Raw genomic sequence first — 11,438 nt, 5'->3', positions numbered from 1 at the left:
GGGGACGGGGCGGGACAGGACCGGCGACCGGCCCGTGGAGCCGGCGCGGGCGGGCTGCTGAGGTGGCTGTCGCCGGCTCCGAGCTGCGGCTTCCCGGGCCGAGCCCCCGATGGAGGCCGAGGCCGCGGACGCTCCCCCGGGTGGGGTCGAGTCGGCGCTCAGCTGCTTCTCTTTCAACCAGGACTGCACGTAAGTCGCGACGCGGCCCCTGCCAGGGAGGTAGGGGACAGAGTGTCAGGACCCAGGGGTGTCGTCCTGAGCGCAGCTTGTGACCGCGCCTCGAGGCAGCCTCGGCGGGAGGGCCGGTGGCTGCTTCGCACGCGTTGGGATCTTGTTATCCCCTTACGCCTGCAGTGGGGTTTGCCCCACCCCACCCCACTCCCAGTGTCCTCCGAGAGCCAGAAGGTTGGGCCAAGGGTGAGAGCAGGGAGATCGCAAAGGGAGTGGTGGGGCTGCGGGGGCCACGAAATATGGGGGGAGCAGGGCGGTGGGAAAGCCAGTGACCAAAGTGGGTGTCTGGGGAAGAGAGACGGTGGCCAAACAAAAAGATGAGAAAGGAGCGGAAGTTGCAAGTTGATCCAGGACTCTGTAGTTGGGGCCCAGGAAGATGAGAGTACTGGAAAAACTTTCCCATTTGTCCTTGAGCATCTCAACGTGGCATCTGGGCAGGGCCTCCAGCGAAGAGGCAGCCTATCCCTGCGGCCAGGCCAGCCCCTGCCCCATCCCCAGCGCAGGGCATCGTGCCTGCCTGCTCTGGATGGAAGAAACCTTTGGATTTCTTTGGCTGTTTTCACATCGCCCACCCAGCCAGGCAGGATCTCGTTCTTGGAGTCCAAGACTCTTCCCGGGCGCAGACTGCTTTCTCTCCAGGAAACAGGAGCTCCACCCTGTTGTTTTTGAGTGGATTTTTAATGTTTTACTTTGATGTTCACATTTGGGCTTTGGGAGGGAGCTGGGACTTGAAGTGTGTTTCAGGCATCTGCAGGATTCTGTGACTTAGAGGCAAACTCGTGTTTCTTTCCCCATTTTCATGGAAGCCAGCCCTGGGGACCATATGGAATCATCTTTTTGGAATGTGCACCCAGAGCATCAGGCGGGGATGACCGATTCCCAGTTTCCCACTTCCTGCTGTACCAGTTTTTGTGCCTTGGCTGCTGGTGACTGAGCTATGCTAATATTGATCCTTCAGTAGTGTAATTAAGGCCATTATGTACCATTAGCCACCCTGGCTTCCATTCCCTTTGTGTTTCTGTTTTAAAACACCCGGTGCTGAACAATATGCCTTTGTTTGAAAAAAGCATATGTGTAATCATGTAATCGAGTAGCTCTACAGCTTGGTTATTTGAGTGACTTTCAAGTTTTTCTTGACCACAATCCGCAATAAGAAATACATATTGCCACATCACCCAATACCCATAACACATACACTATTCACAAAATATCATGTGCAAATTTTCTATGTCGTTTTTTTCTAAGCTGGTTGTGACTCACTGAATTGCGTTTTAGGATCCACTCATGAGCTGAGACCTGCCGTTTATAAAAATGCTGGTATAGATAAAATCCTGATGTTTTGTAAGAAACATTTTGCAAGAGGGCATGGCTGTTGAAATGCCTGGGTGATGTTTTCCTTCCCAATTGAACACAAGTTAAGAAGGGGGGTTAGTTTGCTTATAAGTAGTAAATGTTCTAAATTCTGCTTTGTAACATTATTAGATTTGAAAAAAAAAAAAAGGTGTTAATTTATATTCTAGTCATTAAATAATGCAAAGTCTCAGCTTTCTACAGCAATTGAATGTTATTATCAAAACTGTAGGGTGCTTTGAAAGTTAATTTCCTTACTCCCTACTGTTAGTTTTATTTTCTTGGATGGAGGCTCTGCTGGGCAGCTTTGCCTTGCCTATAAATAAAAGTTCTTGTCACAGTCAGTTGCTTTGAGCCACAGAGGGTATGACACTGGATTTTAAAATAAGTCAAGCCCCTTACTGAATATATTTAGGTGTATTGCCATGTCTTTTTCTATAAATGCAGGCTGAATTTGGGATCCAGTATTTCCAAAGAAGGTAGGTGAAAACGGCAAACCCTTACCAGTCCCCTATGCTTATACTTCGTGCTTGGTACCATGCTATACACTTTGGGTACTTTTTTTTTTTTTTTTTTTTTTGACAGAGTCTTGCTTTGTCACCCAGGCTGGAGTGCAGTGGTTGTGATCTTGGCTCAGTGCTGCCTCTGCCTCCCAGGGTTCAAGCGATTCTCCTGTCTCAGCCTCCCAAGTAGCTAGGATTACAAACATGTACCACCACACCCAGCTAATTTTTTGTTTTTTTTAGTAGAGACGGAATTTTGCCCTATTGCCCAGGTTGGTCTCGAACTGCTGACCTCAAGTGATCCACCCACCTCAGCCTCCCAAAATGCTGGGATTACAGGTGTGACCCACTGTGCCCAGCCTACTTTGGGTACATTTTAAATTTGATCAGTGATAAATATTGTCCCCAGCTCTGTTTCCGTGAGTGGTGATTAGAATTTTGTTTCTACAGAAAGACTTTATGGATGAAATAAGATCTAAGTCTAAATTTCTTGATTCAGAGTCTTTCGTGGCCATTGATCAATCATCTAAAACATCACATAAAACATCACTCTGCGATTTTCTCATATGTAGAATTCTTCTGGTCCAGGACCAGGGCTTATGTTTGAAAATTACTTTTAATTGCTGCCACTGTGCATTATTGTTATAAGACTCTAGTTACAGTATTTCTTTCCTTACTTGCAAACTTTACAAACCTCAATTTGCAGCCAAACACATCTATATTTATGTGAAAAAGTTTATGTGAAGAAAGTTTAAAAACAATAATCACCACAAAATACATTTTGAAGTTTTAAGATGCTCTGGGCTTACTTTTCCAGTTGCTGTTTGGTATCATGAATACCTCAATCTAGGTACTAAATGCCAGTTCTAAGTGCACAGCTGCAAATGTCTAACCCACCAGTTTAGCTACTTAGCAGGTTGGAGGGCTGCGAGCCGTCACCAGCTTCCTTGTGGATTAAAAGTTTACTGTAGTTGCCCTATCCCTGTGTCCCAGGGAAGAACAAGTGTTTGGGTAGAGTAAAAAAATTCCAGGGAAAATCATGTGACCATCTCTTTTTTAGGCTAGTGAAACAAGAGCCTTGGCCATCCAGGCTTGTAGTAGTAAGCTGCTTATTTTAGTATATGCTTCCCTGTACAGAGTGAATCTCACCTTGGCTTCCACAGAAACATACTGCTGTGAGTGTGCTCCAGGTCAGATTCTGTTCATCACTTAGGTGCGGAGGGTGCAGCTGGAAAGAGCTGGTTGGGGATTCCCAGCTGCTGAACAAAGTTGACTTTGATGTTTACTTTCAACACAAGGCCAAGAAAATCTGGATTCATGTCCTATCTTTCTGTCCTCATTGAAAATGAAAATTAAGAAAACCAGAGTTTTAAAAGGCACTTTGTCCCAGATAAATGTTTAGTTTTTATTTTGTTTGTTGGTTGGTTGTGATGATTGCTTTGTAGGACATAGTAGAAAGCAGAGTTCTCCAACTTTGGCTGCTTATTAGAGTACTTGAACTTAAAAGAAAATCCAATTAAACTTCCCAGCTGAGTTTAATGTACATCCAGGTGTGAGAGCTACTAGTATAAAGTATCGGGACATTTTTCTGGAAACTGATGAAAGGAAGAATCTATTAAATTTTACCTACTAATGACCTACTATGCCTACTGTGAAAGTGTTTCTTAGGCCAGGTGCGGTGGCTCACGCCTGTAATCTCAGCACTTTGGGAGGCCGAGGCAGGTGGATTATTGAGACCAGGAGTTTGAGATCAGCCTAGTCAACATGGTGAAACTCTGTCTCTACTAAAAATACAAAAATTAGCCAGGCGTGTTGGTGCATACCTGTGACCCTCACTGCTCGGGAGGCTGAGGCAGAAGAATTGCTTGAACCCAGGAGGCAGAGGTTGTAGTGAGCCGTGATGGTGCCACTGCATTCCCCAGGTGACAGAGTGAGACTCCATCTCAAAAAAAGAAAGAAAGAGAGAAAGCAAGAGAGAGAGAGAGAGAGAGAGAAAGAAAGAGGAAGGAAGGAAGGAAGGAAGGAAGGAAGGAAGGAAGGGAGGGAGGGAGGGAGGGAGTATTTCTTCTTATAAGCAACAAACCAAGTTATGAAGGAAAGAAGAAACGATTTATCTGGTAAAGTGCCTCTCAGACAACAAGAAGACCCCTTCGTTGTGTTGGAGGTAGAGCTTTGAGCTATTATGAATATTCTTAAACATTCCATTTTTCCTATTATCTGCCCAGTTGGAAAAATATGTCTGGTAGCTTTGACATTTTGTTGGATGACAGAACTCATGCCGTTTCATGTCCCTTGACCATTTCGCTTTTTTTTTTTAAGTTGCCTTTGACTTTTTTTTCTTTTCTTTGACTCTTCCTGCCTGTCAAGGCATGCTTACCATTTAGGAAGTTATCAAGGATCTAAGCTCCTGCAGATGCTTGTTTACCTGGACCCCTGAGGCTAGGGGGCAAAAGGTATCTATTTTCAGACAGATCTGTTGTTAGAATACCTGTTGCCATTCCCATGCTGTCATTATCTTCCACAGATCCCTAGCAATTGGAGCTAAAGCCGGGTATAAGCTGTTTTCTCTGAGTTCTGTGGAGCAGCTGGATCAAGTCCACGGAAGCAGTAAGTGTGTGTGAGAGAGAGCCCAGGGATCTGCAGGAGAACCAGAGCCTCCTTCTAGGCTTTAATCTGAGGTGCCACCAAGCAGCCTATTTTTCCCTTCTTTAACCGTCAAACTTAGGGAAGTCAAGATTTTTCAGATTTAAATATAAATCATTGCCACCACTTGCTTTAAAACCACAAGCACTTAGTAAGATCTGGCAACAGTTTAAGTAACATTTTCTTTTTATATGAATAAATTATTTGTGTGAAATCATATTATTGAGACTTTTCACATGCTTATATGCACAGTCATTAATTTTATCGTTGTCAAACCTAAAGGACACTCGTGACATTTTCTTTTCTTTCTTTCTCTTTTTTTTTTTTTTTTTTTGAGACGGAGTCTTGCTCTGTCACCAGGCTGGAGTGCAGTGGCACAATCTTGGCTCACTGCAACCTCCACCTCCCGGGTTCAAGTGATTCTCTTGCCTCAGCCTCCCAAGTAGCTGAGATTACAGGCGTATGCCACCAAACTCAGCTAATTTTTGTATTTTTAGTAGAGATGGAGTTTTACCATGTTGGCCAGGCTCGTTTCCAACTCCTGACCTCGAGTGACCTGCCCACTTTGGCCTCCCAAAGTCCTGGGATTACAGGCATGAGCCGCCTCACCCAGCCACTTGTGACTTATTTTTGTCATTATATTGGCATCATAAGATACTGATAACATTCACTCAGTTATGGAAGTATCTCTGTTTGAAGAAGGCAACAGTATCCTGTTTACATAGCCCATGTCAATGATGTTGAAGCACATCGAGTGAACACTGTAAATAATTCACTAGAAATGTCACTTCCTTATTTTCTCAGGGTGATAGTTTATGCCATCATAATAGCAAACAATATACAACCTTTCAGTTTCCTGGAAAGAAAGTGGTTCAGTAAATAATATTTTGGACTCCTACTTTACTTGTAAGATGTTATTTTTATTACACCATTCTTGTGAATTTTTTGCACTATGTCTGTCCCACATTGTTCCCTGTGGGCCTTGTCCAAGTGAAAGAAAGGCACACATATGAAAAGAACGTGCTCAGAAAGACACCAAAGCCATAACCTTTGTGCTCAGGAGGGTCATTAACTAACTTCCTGAGTACAGAAGTACGTTCCTCATCATAATACTGATGTCCAGATTATTTTCAGCAGGAAAGAGATCCAGGGAGCACAGCAAGATAGGGGGTGGGGGGAGTACAGATTGAACTCTGTTACTGTCCCCTCCCATATTGGCACCCCTCTAGCAGGACAAGGAGAATTCTGAAGCAGAGGTTCCCCACTGAGAAGTCACACCTTTGAAATCTCTCAAGGAAAGGGTAGATGAAAATTGTTCAAACATTCCAAACATGTTTGACAGAGCAAACGGTGGAGCCCTAGAGTCTGGAGGGAGATTCTTCCACTCAGACAGCATCAGAGACAGCTGTCTGCCTTTGCTCTGACTTTGCAGTCTAGTCACTAGTGTCTTCTTTTTCTTTCCTTGAGACGGAATCTTGCTTGTCGCCCAGGCTGGAGTGCAGTGGCGTGATCTCAGCTCACTGCAACCTCTTCCTCCCGGGTTCAGGTGACTCTCATGCCTCAGCCTCCCGAGTAGCTGGGATTACAGGTGTGCACCACCACACCTGGCTAATTTTTAAACTGTTTTTAGTAGAGATGGGGTTTCGCCATGTTGGCCAGGCTGGACTTGAACTCCTGGCCTCAAGTGATTCTCCTGCCTCAGCCTCCAAAGTGCTGGGATTATAGGCGTGAGCCACCAGGCCAGGCCACTAATGTTTTCTTTACTTTAGATATTTGGAAAGGACTCTGAAAGTGCTCCCTGGGAGAGGGTAAGAAGTCACCTGGCAGGGTGGGGGGCATGGCAGATCACTGTCAATGCAAGCTCAGAGAGGGTGCCTGGCTGGCAAGACCTGGAGAACCTTTGGAACCTGGCCTGCACCGGGCCCAGTGTCATGGAGGCTGGAATCCTTCTTGGAAGTGATCCATCCATGTAACCTCCTGGCTACTTTTCCTCCCAGATGAAATCCCGGACGTCTACATCGTGGAGCGCCTCTTCTCCAGCAGCCTGGTGGTGGTAGTCAGTCACACAAAACCACGGCAAATGAATGTGTATCACTTCAAGAAAGGCACAGAGATCTGTAATTACAGCTACTCCAGCAACATCTTGTCCATAAGGCTGAACCGGCAGGTAAGTGGGGGAAATCCCTCAGGGTTTCAAAGCTCCTGCTAATGGGAGCCAAAGAAAAAAGATGGACATCTTTCAAGATCAATGTCTTTAAAACAAGCTTCCAATTCTAATGAGAATTTTAACACTCAGGCCCCATGTCCTGGGGGTATTGTAAACAGAGTCTACTCCAGGTGCTGGTTATAACCTTGTCTTCCCTGGACCTCTGGCTTATGTTTCCAGAACGTTGGTCCCTGACTGGTAGGTTGCACCCTCTCCCTAGGGTGCAGGTTGGGCACCGCAGGGATGGGTCAGAGCTCTGGGTTGAACAGCCCCATGAGCCACCGCAGGGGCATCTTAAATCAGAGGAGTGACTCTTCTGGTTTTGCCCCAGATAGTGGCATTCATTGCAGATGGTGGGGCAATACCACCAAGCAGGAGACGCCTGAGAGTGAAGTCAGGGCTCCCTGGGTCAGGAAAACCGCCCTTCTCCCACCTCGTCCTCAGCTGTCCTGGAAGGCCCACTATTCCGCCTTGGGTTCTCGTTTTTCTTTTTCCCAGCTAACCCTTGAAGACTTCTTCTGTTTTGTAGCATTTTCCTTGTTGAAGAATTATTCTGATCTCAAATAGGCCATACATTCTCCTTTAAAATATAAATTCTTATTCAGTAAGTATTGGGGGTGTTAGCAGATTTCCTTTTGAATTGCTGGGTTTTCGTTTTAGGTTGTTGCTTTTGTTTTTGAGACAGGATCTTGCTCTGTTGCCCAGGCTGGAGTGCAGTAGCACAATCTTGGCTCACTGCAGCCTCCATCTCCCAGGCTCAAGCCATCCTCCCACCTCAACCTCCTGAGTAGCTGGGACTACAGGTGGGCACCACCACGCCTAGCTAATTTTTTTTTTTTTGTATTTTTTTATAGCGACAGAGTGTATTTATCTATTCTCACATTGCTATAAAGAACTACCTGAGACTGGGTAATTTATAAAGAAAAGAGGTTTAATTGGCTCTAGGTTCTGTAGGCTGTACAGGAAGCATGGCGGCATCTGCTTCTGGGAGGGCTCAGGGAGCTATGACTCATGGCGGAAGGCAAAGCGGGAGCAGGCGTCTTACGTGGCAGGAGCAGGACCAAGAGGTGGGTAGGGGGTGCTACCCACTTTTAAACAACCAGGTCTTGTGAGAACTCACTCACTCTACAGTACCAAGGGGGGTGATGGTGCTAAACCATTCATAAGAACTCTGCCCCCCCTCCAACACTGAAGATTACAATTCGACATGAGATTTGGGGAGGGACATCGATCCGAACCGTATTACAGTGTTTCCCCATGTTGCCCAGTCTGGTCTCAAACTCCTGGGCTCAAGGATCCTCCTTGGCCTCCCAGAGTGCTGGAGTTACAGGCATGAACCACCACGCCCGATCAAATTACTGTGAGGACAGGGACTGTCTTGGTGTGTTCACTATTATAAGACCTGGTAGAACAGACAGTAGATACGTGCTCATAAATATCTATTTCCTGACTGACTGTTAAATAAGTAAATAAACAAAGAGATTCTTTGTGTGACCATGCAGATTTATCTATTCGATTAAGTATTCCCAGAGTGGTTGCTGCATTCATTGAGGACAATGTTTTCTTCTGTCTTTGTATCTGAACTCTTAACTACTAATTATTTTTTTAACAAATGAGACAAATAAATGCTTTTTAAATTTATGAGAAGGAAGGGATTGTTTCTTTGAGTTGATCAGCTCTTTCAAATGAAAATCCACTTAAGTCCATCTGAAGCAGTGCAGTGAAAAATAGCTGGAGAAAGAGAAGTGAGGCCTTTTAAGTAGGGAGTAGCAGGAGTAAGAAAGAAAAGAAGCCTGCGTTCTTGGCAAGAAGGGAAAGACAGTTTGAGAGTTTTTTACTTGAAGGCTTTCAGATGAAATTCTTGACTCAAGTGTTTTCTTTGAAATCTGTTGGTAGCAGATTAAGTTTCGCTGCTAAACTTTTTATCTTTGCATATAATAGTAATCCGTATACAAGGTTAAATGTCTGTTTTTGGTACCTGATGATCTTTTTAAGATTGTTTAGGCAAATGATCTATAAAGACCGGAACCCTCAGATCACATCTATTGTATTTACTTATATGATTTCTCTCTTTCTGTCTGGTATATTCATTAGCAAATGGCACAAGGAAGGCCTATTTGAGTGTCTGAGTCTGTTAACCTTTAGGTGCCAGCCTCCCCTTAATATAATACTTATTAACTGTGAGGTTCTCCTCCCCCACCTTCTAAAGAACACTGATGCACCAGCAACTGTCAGCAATTCATGGCAAAGCCATGAACCAAGATCTAACAGTTCTCGGAACCAAGATCTAACATCAAAACCAAGATGAACATCGGTTCATCGGAACCAAGATCCAACAGTTCTCCCTTCCTTTAGCATTTCTTCTCCGACAAGAATGACTTGAAGCAGGCCTGGGAAGTATTGGGAGATTGCTTTTCTGAAAACTTTCAGGTTTGGGACTTAACTTTTGGCTTAAGCAACTCAGCTGCTGCAGTCTCTCTTGCCAGGTAGGGATTCTGCAGTGTCCGGTAGGACTGCCCACTCTGGGGAAATGATAAAGGCCCAAGGGCAGTGTGTCTTGCTCTGTAACACTCAGTCTGCTACTTCCTCAGGCCTTTAGACAGCACAGTTTCTTTTTAAAAAAAAACAGGAAAAAATTGAAGATTTGTATAAGGAGTTATAAGGATTTTTTATGTAAAAAAAATCCCCTTTTTTTTTTTTTTTTTTTTTTTTTTGAGATGGAGTCTCACTCTGTTGCCCAGGCTGGAGTGCAGTCTTGGCTCACTGCAACTTCCACCTCCTGCCTCAGCCTCCCAAGTAGCTGGGACTACAGGCACCCACCACCACGCCCGGCTACTTTTTTTGTATTTTTAGTAGAGATGGGGTTTCACCATGTTGCCCAGGCTGGTCTCAATCTCCTGACCTCATGATCCACCCACCTTGGCCTCCCAAAGTGTGGAGATTACAGGCGTGAGTCACCACGCCCGGCCCCAAATCCCTTTTTTCTAAGTATATAGAAAGGAAAGGGCCAAGTGTGGTACCAGCATTTCAGGAGGCCGAGGCAGGAGGATCGCTTGAGCCCAGGAGTTTGAGACCAGCTTGGGCAATGTAACGAGACCTAGTCTTTACTATAAAAATAAATTAGCTGGGCATGGTGGCATGTGCCCGTAGACCTAGCTACTTGGGAGGCTGAGGCAGGAGGATCGTTTAAGCCCAAGAGTTGAAGGCTGCAATGAGCTGCAATCATGCTGCTGCATTCCAGCCTGGGTGACACAGCAAGACCCTGTCTCTATAAAAAATAAAAACTTAAAAATGTAAAAAAGGAAGAACACTTAGGAATTGTCATATGTTTCATTTTTAGTTAATGTTATTTCTCTTGCATTGAACTGAGGAAATATATTTTATGGAATAAAGACAATAAACCAGGTGTACGATGTATTTAGATTTGCACACTTTTACAGTTCTTTTGCAATCTGCTCCCAGGGACCCTTGCTATCCAGATGGAGGCTGATTGGCTTGAATCTTCTGAGGCCAAATCTATGGTGTTCTAGGGCAGATGCTATAAATATTTTGTAATTGATAAAAGGAGTTATTACTTATAAAACCTAGGAAAGTATAGATGAAAGTCAAAGCAACAGACAAGGAGCTGAGTTGAAGGCAAGGCCATGGTTCTGCAGGGGCTGAAAACTGATGGTTAAAAAAGCAATTAGCAGCATCATGCCCACCCCAGAAGCACGCTCTCACACGAACTAAGACACAGTGCATCCTCGTTCCCTCCCAGTGTTTTCTCTCTGTTTCCCTCTGCATTTAGTCTTATCTGCGGCCAGCATGAGGGTGACCTGAAATTCAGCTGAGTGGGCCGGAGAGCAGATGGTGCCATCAGAGCTCGTGGGAAAAAAGTGCAGATCAGATCAGATGGGCTAGATGTAGATGCTGTTCCTATGAGAGGCATATGTCGAGGCCCCCTATCCCGGGGATTGGGGGTGGGGCTAGGAGGGGACACAAGAGGCTATCAGAAACCTCAGAACAGAAGCAAGCATAGAACCACATAGTTCAAACCACGGCATGTGCTGGCAAAAGGCACAGTGAGTGGATAAGTCAGAGAATATTTCACGGAGGAACACTCATTTTACCATCAATTTTGAGACGTTGTGAGAAATTTTTTTAACCCTCAACCCCCAGTCTCAGACCTATGACAGAGCCTTAAGTAAAACTGAGAAAGGGCCAGGCACAGTGGCTCATGCTTGTAATCCCAGCACTTTGGGAGGCCGAGACAGGAGGACCTCTTGAGCCCAGGATGGTAGAGACCAGCCTGGACAACATAGTGAAACCCAGGTCCCTACAAAAAATACCAAAAAATTAGCCAGGCATGGTGGCGCACACCTGTAGTCCCAGCTACCCGAGAGGCTGGGGTGGGAAAATGGACTGAGCCCTGGAGGTCAAGGCTACAGTGAACTATAATCCTGCCACTGCACTGCAGCCTGGGTGACAGAACGAGACCCTGTCTCAAAAAAAAAAAAAAAAAA

The 11,438-nt window shown here is 45.2% G+C and overlaps 1 protein-coding gene across 2 annotated transcripts in view; it reads left to right on the top strand.

Moving 5' to 3' along the window:
- The first annotated feature begins 7 nt into the window (after nt 1–7).
- The window catches only part of WIPI1 (WD repeat domain, phosphoinositide interacting 1), a 38,142-nt gene continuing 26,711 nt past the window's right edge, over nt 8–11,438 (top strand). The window contains exons 1-3 of one of the 2 annotated variants that reach the window (XM_017863513.1): nt 8–189; nt 4,609–4,691; nt 6,725–6,894. In XM_017863513.1, coding sequence (XP_017719002.1) covers nt 110–189; nt 4,609–4,691; nt 6,725–6,894 — 333 coding nt within the window. In that variant the 5' untranslated portion in view covers nt 8–109. The remainder of the gene's footprint in view (nt 190–4,608; nt 4,692–6,724; nt 6,895–11,438) is intronic. The other variant, XM_017863519.1, reaches the window with a different exon arrangement.

Source organism: Rhinopithecus bieti, unplaced genomic scaffold (assembly GCF_001698545.2).
Source record: "Rhinopithecus bieti isolate Rb0 unplaced genomic scaffold, ASM169854v2 scaffold_2349, whole genome shotgun sequence".
NCBI lineage: Eukaryota > Metazoa > Chordata > Mammalia > Primates > Cercopithecidae > Rhinopithecus > Rhinopithecus bieti.
The sequence above is the reverse complement of the archived record's forward strand: the minus strand, read 5'-3'. Positions and strand labels throughout refer to the sequence as shown.